This window comes from Gracilinanus agilis, chromosome 4, assembly GCF_016433145.1.
Source record: "Gracilinanus agilis isolate LMUSP501 chromosome 4, AgileGrace, whole genome shotgun sequence".
Classification (NCBI taxonomy): domain Eukaryota; kingdom Metazoa; phylum Chordata; class Mammalia; order Didelphimorphia; family Didelphidae; genus Gracilinanus; species Gracilinanus agilis.
The window spans coordinates 230598668-230619008 of NC_058133.1; the positions used below are offsets into that span (position 1 = coordinate 230598668).

At 41.2% G+C, this 20341-nt stretch overlaps 2 protein-coding genes across 2 annotated transcripts in view; one reads left to right on the forward strand and one right to left on the reverse strand.

The window, feature by feature from the left end:
- The first annotated feature begins 54 nt into the window (after window positions 1–54).
- On the forward strand, window positions 55–12388 carry SGSH (N-sulfoglucosamine sulfohydrolase). Its single transcript, XM_044672616.1, has 8 exons — window positions 55–220; window positions 2547–2707; window positions 3337–3442; window positions 5219–5369; window positions 6449–6605; window positions 7066–7147; window positions 9725–9928; window positions 11210–12388. Exons 1-8 carry the CDS (start codon window positions 124–126, stop codon window positions 11767–11769), a joined length of 1518 nt encoding a protein of 505 aa, XP_044528551.1. The 5' UTR covers window positions 55–123; the 3' UTR covers window positions 11770–12388.
- Window positions 12389–17855: 5467 nt separating this feature from the next.
- Window positions 17856–20341, reverse strand: part of CARD14 (caspase recruitment domain family member 14) — a 40855-nt gene continuing 38369 nt past the window's right edge. The window contains exon 16 of the mRNA XM_044675170.1: window positions 17856–17902. Coding sequence (XP_044531105.1) covers window positions 17856–17902 — 47 coding nt within the window. The remainder of the gene's footprint in view (window positions 17903–20341) is intronic.

Genomic DNA, 20341 nt, shown 5'->3' on the forward strand with positions numbered 1-20341 from the left:
GAGGAGGAGCCCAGGCTGGAGAAAATAATTCACTTCCATAGCCTGAGGCTTAAGCTTAAACGTAGTGGACTGGAGCTGGGAGGAGGCGCTGGAGCTGCCTCTGGAGCGCCTGGGGTCTTCGCTATGCCCAGGCCGGAGTTCTCTTGTTGTCTTCTGCTCTTAGGTCTAGGGATGTGCCTGGGGCTGCGACCTAGCCTCCGGAACGTGTTGCTCATTCTGGGTGAGTAGCAGCCCGACTGAGTCGGCCTCTGTGCCAACCTGGCAATCCCAGGTATGCCTCAGGTATCTTTTTAGCTATCCAGGCGGGGATTGGGCACGCCTTCATACCAGGGTCACCTCTTGTACCGGGCCTGTGACGAACCCCGGAAGTGTGCAATCCTAGCGACTACGCTGGGGCCAGGCCGGACGAATTCCTGTGTAATCTCGCTGTCAGTGCCTCTCTCTCTCTCCCCCTTTCTCTTCCACAAACACCAACTCTGCTCTTCCCTCCTGCACAAAGGTCATTAATGACTGCTTGGAATGAGGCAGTACCTGGCTCCATTTCCTCCACGTCTTGGGACTCCCGCTAAGAACTACCCCTAATGTCTCACTTTCCCTCCTCTCTGGGAGTCCTTATTCCAGGGCACAGGACCCCAGTATCAAGGTTCAGAGTCCCCATACTGCGCTGAATCTCTCCCAGGCTCTTTCCTTTCCTCCCTTCTCACCCTTTTCCCTCTTTTCCACCCCCTCAGCCAAAGTAAGCAGCTCTCTGGCTCTAAGCCCGGCACATGATGCCCAGGGTAGAGGGCGACTCCTCACACATCCGCCAGTGCCACTTGCCCTACCCAAATGAACCCCAGAGTTAGGACCGTAGTTGTCGGGGGAGCCCTTGCTTCCTTACTCTCCTCTTAAGCCACTTGGATTCTGAGTTTTGATAGCAGGATAATGACATGGAGATAACCGAGTTGGGTGAGAGATTTGGCCAAACACGAGTACTGAGGAATCTGCAGCTGAACATGAATCTACTCCCATTTCCTTTTTTTCTTGCGGGAGTAGGGGTGGGGGATGGGGGATGGGGGAGAGGGGCACATTTACACACACACATACACACAAACACCCCTGCCTCTACACACACACACAAACCAGCCTTCCCTCTGAAAATCTGAAATTCTACCAAAGATCTGTATTTTTCAGGAACTTCCTGTTTTGGTGGTCAGGGCTCTCTACTCTTGTGATACAAGTTGATTTCTGGGCCTGGCCTATTTCCAGCTCTCATCCCTTCAGTTAAATCAATGTTACAAATACATATTCTGGGCCTCCAGGCGGACTTCTCAGTGAATTTCCAAACAGCCCTTCACTCTCCCACTCTCCACCCCCATAGACAAATATGTCTTTTCAACTGTGACTTTTATGAATCACGATGGCATCTATGTCCCAAATCCCTGTCATGGTATCATGCTTCTCAGAACCTAGGGAGAGGGGAGGACATAAACCATCATTTACACAGTCACAACCTAGGATAAATAGAAGGCTATGGAAAGATGGCTTTGAGCTATTCCCTCCTCCCTCATTTTCACAATGGGTAGGAGAGTTACCTGTAGAGAAAAAAGCTTAGCTCTTCTTCCAGAATACCTAGAACAGATATCTCTGCTTACAACCTCACTCCCTTCCCAGCTTCAGCAGTCCCACCTGGTAAATATGACAATGACTCATATTTATTTCACCCTTTCAAGTTTACAGAGGATTTTCTTTATGGTATGCTTGTGAGATGGAGAGTGCAAGAATCATCTCCATTTTTATAGAAGAGGAAGCCAAGACTCATAAAGATTGTATTTTGCTCAAAGAATACCAGCTAATAAATAGCAGAACTGGGACTCATAAAATGGATATGTGGATGACAAAGATGATGGTTGATGGCCTCAACACTTAGCTGCAAAGCCAGGTCTCCACAATAATAACAGAATTCAATATTGATTTATAATAAATAATCAAAATATTTAAATATTTTTGAATTTGTATTTGAAAAAATATATGAAATTATTATAGCTGGCATTTATATATTATTTTAAAGTTTGCAATATATTTTACATACATTATTTCATTTGAGCTTTATAACCATCTTGTGAGAAAAGTACTCTAGGTATTAAACCTATTTTACAGAGGAAGAAACCAAGACACAAAGAAACTAAATGGCTTGTTGAAACTAGTTAATATAGCTAGTTAAGTGAGATTAGGATCCAAGTCTTCCTGATTCCTAGTCTATTATTCTATTTACTCAATAGAGTATCCAATGCATTAGCATATTGGCTCTGAAAGTGTTCATTTGAACTCTGGTACCTCCAATAAGAGCCTCTGCATTGCACAGAATCTCCCCATGCCCTGAATGTGAGTTTCTCTTCTATCCAGCACTGCACACCAAAGCCCTAGTCCCAGGCTTTCTCAGAGCTCCTTCACTAAACTTCAGTAGGCAGCTAGAATGTAGCAGGACCCCCAGTGCCATCTTCCCTGAGCTCCATGGTGAATTCCCCAATTCATGGTATCTTCTCTATTTCTTTTCTCATTGGTAGCAGATGATGGAGGCTTTGAGAGTGGTGCATACAACAACAGTGCAATCTCAACCCCACACCTGGATGCCTTGGCAAAAAGGAGCCTGATCTTCCGTAATGCCTTTACCTCGGTCAGTAGCTGCTCTCCCAGCCGTGCTAGCCTCCTGACTGGCTTGCCACAGGTAAACAGATGTTCATGCTAGGTCAGGAGTATATTGCCTATTAGAAGAAAGTAGAGTGATTGAGAAGAGAACTGTAGAAGGAAGATGGGAAGATCCCTTGAGCGAGGGTACATTCTTGGGATTTTGGGCCTCTTGGCTGTATCTGGGAGTGAATAGGCCATGGGCCCCCCTTTTCATCAAAAAAAGAGCTAATAGTACATTCTTCCCCAGTAAGCCCATGAGAGAATAATTCTCTTGGAATTTCCCTGACCCTTCTAAATTCTCTTATCTTTCCCTCACTAGAATTACTTCATTGTAAGTCACTTTTATTACTTATCATTATGAACAGAATACTGCCAGATTCCACATTTAAGTTAGTTGCACTCTTCTTTGTACCTTAATAATTGCCATCTGGGGAGGCAGGGTTAAAGTAGCTTGAGAGTATATTGCTTCCATGCTAATACCATAGAAGTCTTTTGGACCAGGAAAATGAGATGGGGGGTAGGAAGGAGAGGTACAAACATAGAACATTCAAATGCACTGTCAAACTAAGTTCTAAATCAGGGAACTAGGAAAAGGGATGCTGTAGTTGATCTGAGTGATGGAGAGAGCCTGTGGCCCTCTCAGGCTCATAGTAGCTTTTCTTCCAGCATCAGAATGGGATGTATGGCTTACATCAGAATGACCATCATTTCAACTCCTTCGACAAAGTGCAAAGTCTGCCTCTGCTTCTCAGCCAAGCTAACATCCGTACAGGTTAGGTGTTTGGGTGGGGATGGAGGAAGAAGCAGCTGCTTCTTCTAATAATTTCTGAGATGCCTCCCATTTTGCAGGAGAGATGGAAGACCAAAGGGGTTAAATCATTCTCCAAGGTTACGCGGATAATTGAATTTACCTTCACTTACCAAAGTCCAGACCTGCCAACTGAATGGACATTTGTTTGTACTTAAGCCATCTGTGACTTGACTGGTTTACAAAATTCCTGGGAAAGAAACTTCCTCTGGCCATGTAAATTAATACCTCTTTTGGAGCTTGTGGTCTTGGAGATTCACCTGGGATACTGAGAGGTTTAGTGACTTACCTGGAGGTGACAGAACCAGTATGCATCTGAGGCAGGATTTGAAACTATCATCTTGACTTTAAAGCTATCAGCTCTATCCACTAAACTAAACTGTCTCCCAAAGGTAACCGAGAACTATAGAATTTCAGCTTGGGAATCATCATGGGAGGATATCTTGGCCTACTCATTTTTAAGTAACTCTCCTTTATTATATTCTTCACAAGTGATTGTGCAGTCTCCACTTGAAGACCTCCTTGCTTTTGATTCAGAGTGTAAACTGGAAAGGAATAGGATATGGGGGACATAGATACTCTCCTTAAATAGATAGCCTGGAAGAATCCAACCAATCAGAGGGAGAGACCTTAGTAGAATTCACCTGTGTGAATTCCAGGGCTGGAGTGAGCCTCAGGATGAAAAGGCTTCTGGGTCATGGTCCAGAGTGAAACCTGGAGAGGAATGAGTATGGCCTCTGAGGTCCTTTCTAGCTTTCAGATCTATGATCCTATGATTTTCTTGAACTTATTCTTAATATGACATGATTTCTCGGCTGTCCTAATCACCTTCCTCTGGGTGCCTTCCTGCTTATCAATATTCTTTCTAAAATATGGCATCCAGAAGTGAACCCAGTGTCCCAGATGTGGTTAAAATAGGGCATAGTGCAGGAGAATTATTCCCTATTTCATCCGTGATTTTAATGTATCTAAAATCCCATTAGGTTTTTTGCAGATACTCTCCAATATCTCTGAATGCTCTCTCTCTGTGTACATAGAGAAAATACAGCTTCTTGGCTGACTCTAGGCACAGCAGCAGTAGTTAGAAGGAGGATGAAGTCAAATGTATCATATATTATATTGAGTGGGATGGAGTTGAGAACAGTGGACTCCACTACTGCAATAAGTTCACAAATGTGGAGTTGAGAGGCCAGAGTATAAGACAGTAGTTTATTCTTTTGTGAAAAGGACATTCCCTTCTTTGGATGCTTGAGGAATGTCTGAGTATTGAGTTCAAAGACCCAATTTATAGGGTCTTCTAATTAAAGGAAGTCCCCCCTTCCCATATCCCTCCCTTTATTCCTGCTAGACTGCTGTCAGAACAGGAAATCTTCTTTGATATCTTTAAAAGATAAATGAGTTAATCTTCTCTGACATCTTTAAAAGATAAGTGAGTTAATTTCTCCACCCCTCAAGGCCTTTGAAATTTGAAGTGGACCGACCAAGGTTTTTGTTTTTAGAGAAGGGGGGAGTGTTCTAAAAGGAAGGAAAAATACTAACTTCTATCTAGGTTCTTGAATATATTGGGATGAAACACTTGTTATGAGAAAGACACAGATTATATTCCACTCAATATGGAAGGGACCTCTGAGATGATCTAGTCTGATTTCTTCCCTTTGTAGATAAGGAAACTCAGACATCCAAGGCTTTCCCTTTCTTCTCTTTCTCCCAACTATGGGCTTGGTGGGCTGTCTTTTCCAGGTATAATCGGGAAGAAGCACATTGGGCCAGAGCCAGTGTACCCATTTGACTTCACTTACACAGAAGAGAATGGCTCCATCCTCCAAGTAGGAAGAAACATCACCCGCATAAAGCTGCTGGTCCGAAAATTCCTTGAGACCCAGGATGATAGGTGGGAGCCTTTGTTCTTCCACAAGCCCCTAGATTTTCATTCTAGAAATTTCACTGAGATTCATTCTTACATATCTGCCAACACCCAAACCCTGCTTGGGGTTTGGAGGAGGGAGAGGAGGGATATGCAAGGGTACACTATGTTATCCTGCCTAACTGCCTTTTTCAGGTATTTCTCTGTGTCTGGAAAGTTTATACTCTTCATTTATGCCCATTCAATTGCTGTCCATTCTTCAGAGTCCAACTCAAATGCTACCTCTTCCCAAAAACCTTCCCTGGTTTCCCCTAACTAGATAACTACTTTCCTCCCCCAACCCTTATATAGAACTTTGCTTTGTAACTCATTCATTAATGAGCATTTATTTCTCTTTTCGTCCCTCCTCTCCTCATCCAGTGTTTAGCACATAGCTCCTGACACACAGTAGGTGCTTACTAAATGCTTGTTGACTTGACTAATGTCCTTATCATGTACTGGTTTATAATATGCTTATTGGTATGTATGTCCTAATTCCCTCCTGAATTACATAAACAATTAATCAATGAAGTTCATCTAATCAAGTAGAAGTTCATCTAAATTTGGCACAATACCTTGCACATATTTAGTATTTGATAAATGTTGTATTATGTTATGTAAGGTCCCAATTAGAAATTGGGGCACAGGGGCAGCTGGGTAGCTCAGTGGATTGAGAGCCAGGCCTAGAGACGGGAGGTCCTAGGTTCAAATCTGGCCTCAGCCACTTCCCAGCTGTGACCCTGGGCAAGTCACTTGACCCCCATTGCCTATCCTTACCACTCTTCTGTCTTGGAGCCAATTCACAGTATTGACTCCAAGACGGAAGGTAAGGGTTTAAAAAAAAAAAAAAAGAAATTGGGGCACAGGGAGGCCCTAGCACTGGAGGAAATCAAAAGAATATTGAGTAGAAGGGAGTAGATAGTGCTGTGAAGGGTACCCAAATGGGCACAACATATAATTTGAGTTAGGAGGCAGGAACATTGGCAAAGCTGGGTGGAATGAGAGCCTACCATTTTGTGAGGGACCTTCCCCAATATTGATTTTGATTCTTTCCCTCCACTTCTCAGGCCTTTCTTCCTCTATGTTGCTTTCCATGATCCCCACCGGTGTGGGCATTCTCAGCCAATGTATGGACCCTTCTGTGAGAAGTTTGGTAATGGAGAGAGTGGGATGGGGTGGATCCCTGACTGGGTGCCCCAAATTTACACCCCAAAAGATGTACAGGTAACACAGGATTTCTTCTATCTCAACTTACCTTACCTCTTAGGATTCCACCAGACACAGATTCTCCTTGTGAGACTGTAGCCCATACTACAAGCTGGTGTATATTTAACCCAGAAGAGCTTTTTTACCCAAGGAATTTGGATCTAAGGGCTAAGTTGACTCTGGGTCTATACCTTTAATGACAATAAAAGGAATCATTATTTCTTTTAGAATAGTTTGTCTATATAAGACAGTAAACCTTTCAGTCCAATGTACATAAATAATAAACCACAGAATCCTGGTATTTGGGAATTGGAAGGAACTTCAGAGGTCAACCCATACTCTGTGGCATCCCTATCAACCTAGGTTTTTTAGAAAAGTTCAGTTGCACCAATTCCTCTTGCTTTGCTTTTAGTCTGCATCTCTTCCAACCCGCACCCCCCATCCTATCTATGACTTTCCACTTAACTGTCTTCTCTAGGTCCCTTACTTCATCCCTGACACCCCAGCAGCCCGAGCTGACTTGGCTGCTCAGTATACCACCATTGGCCGAATGGACCAAGGTATGAGAAGGAACAAGGCCTGGGAATCTAACCAGGCTCTCTGCCGTGTCCCAAACAGGGAAGGGTCACACCAAGGATCATCTAGGTCCAGACTTCTTCCCTGCCAGTACAACTGTAGCCCAGCTCAATCAAAGAGTCAATAATCATCATGGACGATGTTCCTCATGTATGTAGGCTCCTACACTAGGCACTGTAGGGAGGACCAAGAAGGAAAAGCACATACACACACACACACACACACACACACACACACACACACACACATACAAAACATGACTGCCTGTCCTAGAAAGCTTCCATTTCATGTTGATGTCAGAACGAGGACTATAACTAGGGTGCGGTGCCTCTAGCTTTGCCCCAGGATGGGAAATTTAAAAAAAGGAGGCAGAGTTTCAGCTCATATTCTTCTAAGAAAGAAGGTGAGAGACAAGGTAAGAGCATGAGAGTTAGATATAAACTGTGGGAGATGTTCCACTCTTTAATTGGGTTCTTCAGCTGAGTGCTGAAAGAGGGAAGAGGCCACAGAAGGTGAAACTTGAAAATTGGAGTCTTGAAAAGGGACCTAGGAGTAGGGAAGGAGGCTTGCCAAGTAAATCCTTTAATACCAACAACATTGGCCCTTCAGAACAGGATGTTTTGTCATGCCAAGGGAAAAGGCAGCATGGAGATGGGAAGCAGACCCCCCCCCACCCCCGACCACAACTCATCATTAGGTGAGAGAAGGGAAACAGTAACCCAGTTCCAGCTGCATTCTTTCCTAATTCTTATCCCTTCCTTATCCCAGGTATCTTTCCCCTGAAGATTTTATCTCCCCAAGTAGCCTAAACCTTCATGAGGGAGGAATCTGGGTAGAAACCAGGATGTACCAGGAATGACAAGGGACCATCCCTCTTTACTCAATGATTATACTGAGTAGTGAGATAGAAGAACTTAACTGAAAGAATGATGGTTTAGGAGCTGGGTTCTAGTCCTTGCTCTGACAATTGCCTTGGGTCTTTATTTCCTCTTCTGTAAAATGAGAGGGTCCTTAGGACCTAGTTATCAGGAATAATTAGTTTATGTAGGAAGTTATCCAGTGACTAAGAGTGTTTTCTGTGTCACTAGATCCAGGGGGAGTAATTAGTGGTGCATTCTCCAGGTGCAAAAAATTTCTTATTACATCTGTGGTTAGGGCAGATGCTCTGGTCCAGCCTTAGCAAAAATTGGCTCCTGGATGAGTGCAGTTTTGGGCTCTTTCCTTGTGTTCCACTGCCAGAGCTAACTTCTTTTTGATGAAACTTCCTAATGTCCCTTCCATATTGAGGGTCAGAAGTGCAGTTTTGAAAGCTCCCTAAAACATACTGGGAAGGAAGTGCTGGAAGCAGGGAATCTCTCAGTATCCATTTTGGTATTTTTTATACACAATATTCTGGGTTGGAGGTGATGGAAGGAAAAAAAGAGAGAACCATATTGTTTAGCCTCAAAGTTCAGCTTTTTGAGCACCTATTAAAAACAGGTATAATATGCAGGAAGACATCAAAGCTGAGAGGTTTAGCACAGCTCGTCACCAGCTCTGACAATCCAGCAAAGCAGGTTGTCAGGAGGATGGAAATTCCACACTCAGTTTCTCCTATGTGATTCTTTTTACAGTGACATTCACTTGCATTGAAACTATTGCAATCAGTATCCTTATTCAGCCCCAGGGAAACACAGAAAAACAATACAGGTTCATGGCAAGAACAACCATAGTCACAGAATATACACTATCCCAAAATAAACCCCTGAACAAACCCCCATAATACAGAAACTTCCACTAGAAGTCACCTCACAACAAACCAGCATATAGTGAGTTAATGTTAAAGATTTTAAATCTCTAACTCAGATTCCCATACACAGGTGCCTGCAAGAACAGGCCAGAATAGCCTCCAAGTTCCTCCCCCGCCCCCATCCGATTTGGTACAGTAATTTAATATAAAAGAACAATGAATGAAATATGAAGAAATTATCTCCCATGAAAAGGCCTGTACATTCTCACTACTGTAGCCCAAGAGATATGTCAAACACACCTAACACATTGTCTCCAAAGATAAGATTTATGGTGGGAATGGAATTCATGCCAACACTGATGTAATCTTGAGAAAAAAATGATATAAAAATTAAAATCAACAGATGGCACTTCAGATCAGCCACTGCAAACCTACTGGGTCTCTCGCTCTTCTCACTTCGTTTTCGCTCAATTGTCCCACCCCCAAGGGGAACTGGACTGCTGGTAATCCCCCTTCTACCCCCACCCCTCCCCAGCAATAGTACCCAAAGTTATAGAGAATCCAGTTGTTCAGGGAGGTTGACAAAATGCCAAGGCAAGACCAGAGTGTTGAATCAGTCATGGAAAGCTTTGTGAAAGGAGTCCTTAAAGGAGTAAAAAGGTCTAGATTGAAAGAAAGGAGTAGAGAGGACACTTTAGGTGAAGGTAATGATATTTATAGTGACTCACAAGTGGCAACAAGGAAACTAGGTGGGCATGGGGATTGGGTGAGAATTCTACAAGTGTAAAGTTACCATGTTGTTTATTCCCCTCACTCTTAACTTTCCCTACAGGGATTGGACTGGTGCTGGAGGAATTGAAAGTAGCTGGCTTTCTGAATGACACCCTGGTGATCTTCACTTCAGACAATGGTATCCCTTTCCCTAGTGGCAGGACCAATTTGTACTGGTCGGGTACAGCTGAGCCCATGTTGGTGTCTTCTCCAGAGCACCAAAACCGCTGGGGTCAGGTCAGTGAGGCCTATGTCAGCCTCTTGGGTAAGCACATTTGTCTGTCTCTCCATCTGCCACCTTGTTTCAAAGGAATCTGAAGGCACACATCTTTAAATAGCCTTTGGAATGCTTCTTAATTTTATAAAAGTTGAGAAAACTGAGATTGATCAAAAAAGGCTTGCAGTAAATCATGGTAGAGAAAGAATAAAATTCTGCTTGCCTGTGTCTGAGATCAATTCCTGCTTTTTAGGCAGCAAAGGACATTCCCTCTCTTCAAAGCTTTTCAGTAAGAGATATTTTCTTCATCAGTGAAGCAATAAGCTCTCATGAGGAGCCAACTATAGGGGCAGTTAATTGGCTCAGTGGATAGAGAGCCAGGTCCAGAGAGGAGGTCCTGAGTTCAAATTTGGCCTCAGACACTTCCTAGCTATGTGACTCTGGACAAATCACTTAACCCCAGTTGTTTAGCCCGTCTTCTGCCTTGGAACCAATATGTAGTATCAATCCCAAGAAAGAAGGTAGGAATTAAAAAAAAAAAGCCAAGGCAATGTGCTTAAAGATTAGGAATCCTCTCTGTTTTCTTGGTTCATCTTGGCTCACTTGCCATCCAAGAGATTGTTTTTTTAAGCCTTTAAGAGAAAGTAACATTACAACTGGGCTTCAGATGTAGCATGGGGAATCTAGGTAAGATAGGAGGGATAACTTCCTGACAATGAAAGGTATTGAGCACCTACTCCAGGCCTGGTGCTTTAGCCCATCAGCCAGGTTGTACAGTAAATAGAGTGCCAGGCTTAGAGTCAAGAAGACTCATCTTCTTGAGTTCAAATCTGGCTTCAGACACTTACTAGCTTTGCAATCCTGGGCAAAGTCACTTAATTCCTATTTGTCTCAGTTCCTCATTTATAAAAATGAGGACACAAGTTGATGGCAGACCACTCCAGTATCTTTGCCTAGATAACCTCAGACAAAGTCCATAGAGGCACATAGAGTTAAGACACAACTGAATGACCGAACAACAACAACTAGGGTTGTAGTGAGAATCAATTCTTTTTTTTTTTTTTTTTTAATTTCTTTTTAAACCCTTAACTTCTGTGTATTGGCTCCTAGGTGGAAGAGTGGTAAGGGTGGGCAATGGGAGTCAAGTGACTTGCCCAGGGTCACACAGCTGGGAAGTGTCTCAGGCCAGATTTGAACCTAGGACCTCCTATCTCTAGGTCTGACTCTCAATCCACTGAGCTACCCAGCTGCCCAAGAATCAATTCTAATTTGTGTTTTGTAACCATGAAAGTTTATGCAAATGTCAACTAACATCATTATTATTTTTAGACATCGTGCCCACCGTCTTAGATTGGTTCTCTATACCATACCCCACCTATAGCATCTTTGGTACCAAGACAGTCCACCTCACTGGTCACTCTCTCTTGCCTGTACTACTGTCAGAGCCACCCTGGACCACAGTCTTCAGTAGCCAGAGTCACCATGAAGTCACAATGTACTATCCCATGCGCTCTGTGCTTCATCAGAATTTCCATTTAGTGCACAACCTCAACTTCAAGATGCCCTTTCCTATCGACCAGGATTTTTATGTGTCTCCCACATTCCAGGACCTGCTTAATCGCAGCAGGTCTGGCCAGCAAACAAACTGGTATAAGGACCTCCACCACTATTATTACCGAGATCGATGGGAACTTTATGACAGGAAACAAGACCCCTGGGAGATCCAGAACTTAGCCACTGACCCCAACTACAGGGAGGTGTTAGAGATGCTGAAGATCCAGTTAACCAAATGGCAGTGGGAAACCAATGACCCCTGGGTATGTGCTCCAGACAGTGTCTTGGAAGAGAAGCTCTCTCCTCAGTGTCAGCCTCTCCATAATGAACTATGAGGCTTTCTATGGAAAAAACTTCCATCTTTCCCAAACATGCCTGCCTTGCTGATAAATTGAGTGGGACCAAGGAAGATCATCTTTCTGTCATAAGAAGAATAAGCCCTGATAAATCCTCATTCCTAGATCTCTGACATGCAAGCAAGGTTCATACTTCAATCTCTGTACTGACCACCTAGGGTCTATACTTGTCATAACAGGGATATGGTTGAGGCACCATTGCCAATGGGCCTGACTTGTCCAAATGAGTTTTGGAGTAGGAGGAGGATGTTAAGCAGATGCCCTAGGAGATAGCAGTTACTAGAAGCCATGGTGAAAGTCAACTTGTAGGTCTTCTATTTGATATATGATATATACAGTTTGGAGGACCCCCATGACTCCAGAGCCTCTCTATAAGAAATTTTAAGGGAATCTTGTAAATAAAAAAAGAAAAAGGGAATTGGGGTGCTACTACCCTTAGTACTTCTAAGAGCTACCCACCCTCAAGGCTTCTCCAGGATGAGGGAGTATGAGAAGACTCAGGTATTTGCATCTGCCTGAAGGGATGGTTCATACAAAACTTTCTCTGGATGAGAAAATTATATATAATTTCAATAAAATCTCTCTCAGCTAGAGACAATCTGGACTTTTATTGTGAGTTGTGTGAGCATGAGCTTGACGGCATTTCCTCATGGTCAAATTCATCACCCAGAGCAGAGATTAATTTCAAGCTCCCTATGTTTACCTATTAGACACTATTATCTTTTCGGCAAAGGCATTTGTTTCAATTCAACAAGTTTTATTAAACTCTTTCTATGTGCTAGACTGGTTCTAGGTAACAAGGATATAAAGACAAAAGGGAAACAATCCCTGCTCTCCTCGAGCTTACATTTTACTGGGGACAAATAACATGTACATAGATAAGAAGATACAAAATATATACCAAGTCCCAACTTTTTGAGAAATACTTAAAAACAAAGTACTGCCCCTCAAAAAAGATGAAAGTTGCCTTAACTCTGCATGGTTTAATTTATTTGGATAAATATCAGGGTTAGTTCTATGACATGAATTGGTCTCAAGACCTATGCTCATGAATCAAATGCCTTTGCTGAAAAGATAATAGAGATACCAGAAATATCCCTAGACAATTGAGGGGAAAATCTAAAATACTGGTCCTTAACCTTTTGGTGTCATGGACCCTTTTTTGCAGTCTGATGAAGCATTGAGATCCCTTCTTGGCATAATGTTTTTAAATACATAAAACGAAATACATAGGATTGCAAAGGGAAACGACTATTTGAAAACATGGTTATCAAAATATATTGTTTTTAAAGTTCATGGACATAGGTTAACCCCTAACCTAGAACTATGGCAAATTTATATCCATTCAATGTTCCACTGCTTCCCTTTCCCCTAAAGTTCAATGGAAACATGGACAGCATAGATCCAGAGACAATTACTAGTTTAGTAAAATTTACAGAATTTCAGTCTCTGAAGTCCATTGTGACAATTATCAGCAGCTACCTTCTTCCTATTTCCCTGAGAAGCAGGGTTATTGTTTCTGGCCAAAGAGGTTCTGGGTGGTAGGAAAAAAGAGAAACCAAGTTCCTGAAGGTCCTTCCTCACTCCACATTCCCTCCTTAATAAGGAAAAAAAAAAAACAAAAACCTACTGCCTACTCCACAGGTTTAATAAAAATATATCCCACTTTTTCACAAACAGATCAGGGTAAATGAATGTGAAACCAAGCATATGTTTTCTAGTTTTATTGCTTCGTTGGTCAGTTTTGCTTAATTGTTTTTTCTTCATTGCAAAGGAGGGTTCGAGGTGAGGAAAGGACAAATTACTGGCAAATTACTATGGTATTCGAAAAAAAAAATCAGGAAAAACATATGTATACTGAACTAGTAGTTAATAGATTTGGGTTCTACTTATAGCTTTACCAACAATTTTTGTGTGAATCGGGTTCTTGGGAACCCCAAGTTTGCCCCTGTCCCCTGAGAACTCACTCCAAGGGAAGTCCCACACTTACTTGGTTTCACACTGAACAACAGACCTCAAAGTGCTTGATGATTAAATTCCCTTTTAGTCTTAGAAGTTCCCCCCATTATGTCAGATATCTGTTCCCAAGAAGACCAATAACTGTGCAGGAACCATCCTTTTACTTTCTTTTCTTTTTAAAACTTATTTATTTAATTAATTTAGAGTATTTTCCCATGGTTACATGATTCATGTTCTTTTCCTCTCCTTCACCCTCCATTCCCCCACACACACATACGACCCCCAGAGTCAACAAACAATTCCACTGGGTTTTACATGTATCATTGATCAAGACCCATTTCCATATTATTTGCAATAGAGTGATCGTTTAGAGCCTACATCCCTAATCATATCCCTATCAAACCATGAGATCAAACAAATATTTTTCTTCTGTGTTTCTACTCCCATAGTTCTTTCTCTGGATGTGGATAGTGTTCTTTCTCAGAAGTCCCTCAGAATTGTCCTGGGTCATTGCATTGCTGCTAGTGCAGAAGTCCATTACATTTGATTGTGCCACAGTGTATCTGTCTCTGTGTACAATGTTCTCCTGGTTCTGCTCCTTTCCCTCTGCATCACTTCCTGGAGGTATTTCCAGTTCACATGGAATTCCTCCAGTTCATTATTCCTTTCAACACAATAGTATTCCATCACCAACAGATACCACAATTTGTTCAGCCATTCCCCAATCGATGGACACCCCTTCATTTTCCATTTTTTTGCCAACACAAAGAGCGTAGCTATAAATATTTTTGTATAAGTCTTTTTCCTTATTATCTCTCTGAAGTACAAACCCAGCAGTGGTATGGATGGATCAAAGGGCAGGCAGTCTTTTAAAGCCCTTTGGGCATAAGGGAACCATCCTTTTCCACTCCCTGATACCCCAGCCTCTGGCTACAGCCTCTTTCCCAAGCCTGCTTACAACCTGTCAATGTATATTTGATATCCTGAGTTCCCCAAAAGATAAGATCCCTATGTTTTATTGTTCTCTGGAGAATTATGTCAAGTGATGATCCTCTCAGAGATACTGTTCCCAGAGTCCCAGAGCCCTTGGCTCTGTGTGTTTTTTTAGGCACTTGACTCTGTGTGGTAGCCAAATATTGAACACTATCTCTTTCCTGATTAAAGTTTTGGTTTAGATGACTATGTTAGTAGTTCTGTGTTTTTTAAGGTTGACTTTTATACAACCTTGGAAAAGTCTCTTGTACTCTAGGGCTCATTACATTACCATTCTCTGTAAAATTAACAAGTTAGATAAGATCTTTTTGGTTATTTCCATCTCTAGGATTCACTGGTATAGGTGGAAGTGATGACAAAATCATACAAAAGTCTCCATTAAAGTCTTCCTGTTAGTTCTATGGATTTCTCCCCATATCCATGCAATAGACGGATGTTGGATATAAGACATCCTGTTTTTGGGCAGTCGTTCTATGAGACCTTCCTTACAGTTCTGTACACCTCTTCCTTACAGTTCTGTACATCTCTTCCAAACATTCATTGGTTCTTTCTACCAAGGATTCTCTATTATAGAATCATATCATAGACTTAGTGCTATATGGGGCCTCGAATCATCTAAACTGATTTTGGAAATTTGGAAACAGACCAAGAGAGATTTGATAAGTTGTGAAGATGGAATTAACTCTCCCTTCCCCTACCTTTAGATTTAATCACCAGAAGCATGATTATCCTAAAGTATGGGGAGGTCTATGACCAATGTGTGCTACAGTAGGTGATAAATCAAAACCCACTGACTATCTCCTGGGCGGTCCTAAGCAAAGCTAAAGCTGCAATTGGTTCACTTAAAGTGGAAGGAAAGTACAGGAAGTGACAAGGAATGATCTTTAAAAGTGGGAAATAGCCATTCTTTGCAATCACAAAAAGTGCTTATATAAATATTTTGTTATATTTCCATGGAAACTTTCTCTGACTCAAAGGATTTTAGTTACTTTATCTGCATTATTCCAAACTAAAGCAAAAATATTTGTTGACAAAGAAGAAATATGATGTCACATTTGCTTTTCATGGAGTATTGGCACATGACAAAAGTGTTCATATCTTCAGTCTATTTCATGTATACTTGTGGTTTGTCTATTTTAGTGGTCAGTAAAATCTACACTGAAGCATTATTCATTTAAATGTATTTTGCCTTCTTGGGTTATCAGAATATGGAAGGCCAGTCACTTTGCTGTCCTCTGTGTCAAACTGTGTTTTTGAGTATGGTCCCAGCATGTAACTCTATGCTTTTTCTTCTGTTTCTTAAATTCATAGTCCCATCTGCTTCCCAGTGGCTGGGGTTCTAACTCAATGAGTAGTGTTGCCAGAGCCAATGACATTCCAGGATTCCTACCAAGCTTTCTTAGCTACCAAAGTGGTCTTAAGGTACACAAAATCTTCATAGTACATCACCCTGGTTTCTTTCATATCTTTTCCTACCAACCTCTAGTGGGAAGAGGAGTTAAAACAAAAAAACTTTCTTGTAGCTAATTTTCACTTCTAGACTCTCCATATACCACTGTCACTCAGCAAATTTCCCCCTTTCAGATTCATGCTAGTCATATTTATCAGCCAATTCAAATCTAGGTGGTTATATGACATTCTCCAACTTTTCTTAATGAGTCTGGTTCTTGGCTCACAATTTTCCTCATCCTCTTCCATCATTTCTACCCTTCTAATAGGAAACTTTAACAAACTTGATGTTTTTTCAAATACCCTAAGCTGGCACTGTGTAAATAGAATTAGCTCTAGCCCATTCATAGTCAAACTCTACTTATCCTAGGCATAGAGATGATATCATCCCCACCTCCCTTAGCGGGGAGGGGAGCCGAGTTACCCACACGTGACAATAAGTAACAAATCAAGAACAAGGGACTGCACTTTGGGCAGTCCAAATCAGTGTAGAAGCTGCCATTTGTCCACTTGAATTAGAGGTGGACCCACGGGAAGTGAAGAAAGATTATCTCTTTAAGTATGTTGGTTACTTCATGCTAAGGGAGTTCCCGCTTTGAACTTGGTGCTGAAGGATCTAGGAGGAGACCTCAGACAGCTTCCACTCTGTATTGTCACGTGGGTAAGTTAGGCTGACTTCCTTGGCCTACCTTGGCGTTTTCCAAACTCTACCTTTAAGTAGGCTCTAGCCTATCTGATTGCTAGGCCTTATGACTTGTAGCCTCATTTATTTAGCCTTCTAACCTTCTCTCTCTGTCCAGGCCTCTGCAGGCCTGGACTAGCCTCTCCCTCACTCTATTTCCCTACCTTTTACCCTCCTAACTGTAAATAAACTACGTTAAAACCGGATCCTGACTTGGGTCTAATTTAATTACGGAATCAACCTGAATTGTTGATTCCTGGCGGCCACACTTTAAATATATATCTATAAAATACCTAAAATCTCCCCCTTACAGCACCCACCCCCATTTCCTCAGTCTGCTCATTTCACATGACTTACTCCTCCACTCCCATCTCACCTAGAATCTTGAACCTTTGGACTCCATCTCCCAAAATTTCTTTTCCCTTTTGTGTACGTGCATTGTTATGTTGTTTGTATATAATTTGGGGGTCTCCTCCCCCTTGCTTTCTCTTCCATATGTGTGGTTTGGGTGAGCTCCCTCTGGTCTCTAGCTTTCTTTAGTTTCTCTTTTGCTTTTAAATTTGATAAATCTTATTAAATGTAATACTTAGAGTATTGGATATTAATTTTAAAATCTACATCTGCATACGAAAATGGTGACACTGACTGTCACCACTCACAGGTGTTCTACTTCCATGATAAAGAATTATGAAATTCTCTTACCTGATCACAATCTCCTTCTCTCCCTATTCCTTACTTTTCCCCAAACTATTCTTTGTCCTCAGTATGACCTCCATTACCTACATCCCTCAGTATTTTCCTGTGATGGGCCTCTTTCTCTGCCTTTGCCTCCCTGTTCTGATCCACTCTGTATACCAAGCTCTCCTCCTTACAACCCAAAAAAGAGAGATGCAGCAAACTCAAAGGGTTAAATTCCCCTTAGACAAGTTCCCCTCTCCCTTCCCAGCTTGCCATGTGTAGTACTCAGGCAAGGGGTACAATTTCAGAGAAGGAAGCTGAGGTAACCAAGGACTTTGCTCCAGATGTTTACTGCAAGAAGAAAATAATGAGTTCTCAGAATCATAAGAAGTTAACATTTCCCAGAATCTGTTTTTGTTTAGTTTCTCATGCTAGGTAGGTTTGAGTTCCCATGGGCCAAAACTATATCTTGGCTACTGTAGCTGCTGGGTAGTAGAGTGGGTGGATTAAATCATGAAGTGCTTAACTTACAGGTGTGAGTGCTTTCATTTCCCATTCACATATCTTGCCCCTTTTCAAGTAAAATCCTGTGCAACAGACAGACGCAATACTCCTGATACTTTCCCAACCTATCACATTTGCTTTGGCCATATTACTCCCTTCCTAAATTCAGTCCTTTAGAAAGAACTTAACACCAAGCAAGAGAAAGAGAACATTACAAGATGTAAAATGAATAATTTCAATTATATTAAATTAAAAAGGTTTTGTACAAACAAAACCAATGCAACCAAAATTAGAAGGGAAGTAACAAACTGGGAAAATTTTTTTATAACAAAATTCTCTGACAAAGGCCTAATTTCTGAAATTTATAAGGAACTAAGTCAAATGTACAAGAAATCAAGCCATTCCCTAATTGACAAATGGTCAAGGGATATGAATAGGCAGTTTTCAGATGAAGAAATCAAAACTATCAATAATCACATGAAAAAGTGTTTTAAATTCCTCCTGATTAGAGAAATGTAAATCAAAACAACTCTGAGGTATGAGCTCATACCTAGCAGATTGGCCAATATGACAGTAAAGGAAAATAATAAATGTTGGAGGGGATATGGCAAAAATTGGTAAACTAATGCATTTCCAGTAATTGTGAATTGATCCAACCATTCTGGAAGGCAATTTGGAATTATACCTGAAGACCTTTAAAATAATGCATGTCCTTTGATCCAGCAATACCACTAGGTATTTGGGATACTGGTTTGTATCCCAAAGTGATAATATAAAAGGGTTGTACAAAAATATTCATAGCCATGTTCTTTGTGGAAATTTGCAAATTTCCTCAAATTGGAATTGGAAATTGAAATTCGAATTCCAAAAATTCAAAATAAGGAGGTATCCCTCAATTGGGGAATGGCTGAACAAATTGTGGTATATGATGGTGATGGAATACTATTATGTTATAAAGAATGATGAATTGCTTGATTTCTATATGAACTGGAAAGACCTCCATGAACTGATGCAGAGTGAAATGAGCAGAACCAGGAGAACATTGTACACAGAAACAGAAACATTGTGGAATGATCAAATGTAATAGACTCTGCTACTAGTAGCAATGCAATGATCCCGGACAATCCTGAGGGACTTATGAGAAAGAATGCTGTCCACATCTAGAGAAAGAACTGTGGGAGTAGAAATCCTAAAGAAAACATGATTTATGACTTGTTTATATGGGTATAGGATTTGGGGTTTTGGTTTTAAAAAATTACTCTATTGCAAAAATGAATTATATGGAAATAGGTGATAACACATGTATAACTCAGTGCAATTGCTTGTCAGCTCCAGGAGGGGGGAGAGAATAAGGGAGGGAAAGAAAATGAATCATGTAACCATGGAAATATATTTTAAAATAAAATTAAAAAAAATAAAATATATCTAAAGGAACAAAACAAAACAATTTAATCCTTTAGCAATCTAGTTCAACTTTCTACTATCTAAGCCTTTTGAATATACTGCTTCCTTGTCTTATTACTGCTCATATTTTATCAAATCCCAGGCCTGGACCACTCTTCACCTATCTTCTTCTTTCATACTTGCATATAGATCAAGAAAGTTGGAGGAAATCATGTAGCTGTGGTGGTTGGATCCACTATAAATTTATGTTATCTAATCTCAAGTGGCCTTCACTGTGACAAGGCAAATCTTCTATTCTTCCCTAATTGATTCTCTGTCCTACTTACTGGATAGCAGTTCCAAACCTCTTCTCTCCCTTAGTTTCCTGTAGTACTCACTCAGTTGAGGAACCTTACCTCATACTTCACAGAAAAGATTAAGGCCATTTGCCATGAGAACTTTCATCTACCTCTTTATCTCACATCTCCTGCCATCATCCCCTCCAATCTCCTTTATCACAATCCCTGAAAAAGGTACTAACTTTTCTTCCACCAAAGCCAGTGCTTCTACATTTATCCTTGAATACATTCCCTTCCATTGTCTACTATCATCTCTTCCTTTGATCTTCAATCTTTTCTTATCTACTATTTCCTTCTTTGTTGTCTACAAATACTATCATGTCTTCATCTTTAAAAAACCCTCATGGGTTCCTCATTCATTATAATCCTTTATTTCTTCTCCCTTTTTTAGTTAAATTCCTTGAAAAAATATATCATGATTTCATACTGTCTTACTTGCTGTTTCTTACACATAACACTCCATCTCCTATCATCTATGCCTATCACATGCTCTAACACAGATTCTCTTCCCAATATCTGAAATGCTTTCTTTGAGGATTCACTG

Excerpts from the sequence above, each read along its gene's own strand:
- SGSH (XM_044672616.1), top strand. The coding sequence starts at position 124 with ATGCCCAGGCCGGAGTTCTCTTGTTGTCTTCTGCTCTTAGGTCTAGGG. Across the intron at positions 221-2,546 it reads GAACGTGTTGCTCATTCTGG|CAGATGATGGAGGCTTTGAG; the intron begins GTGAGTAGCAGC and ends TCTCATTGGTAG. Across the intron at positions 9,929-11,209 it reads GGCCTATGTCAGCCTCTTGG|ACATCGTGCCCACCGTCTTA; the intron begins GTAAGCACATTT and ends TATTATTTTTAG.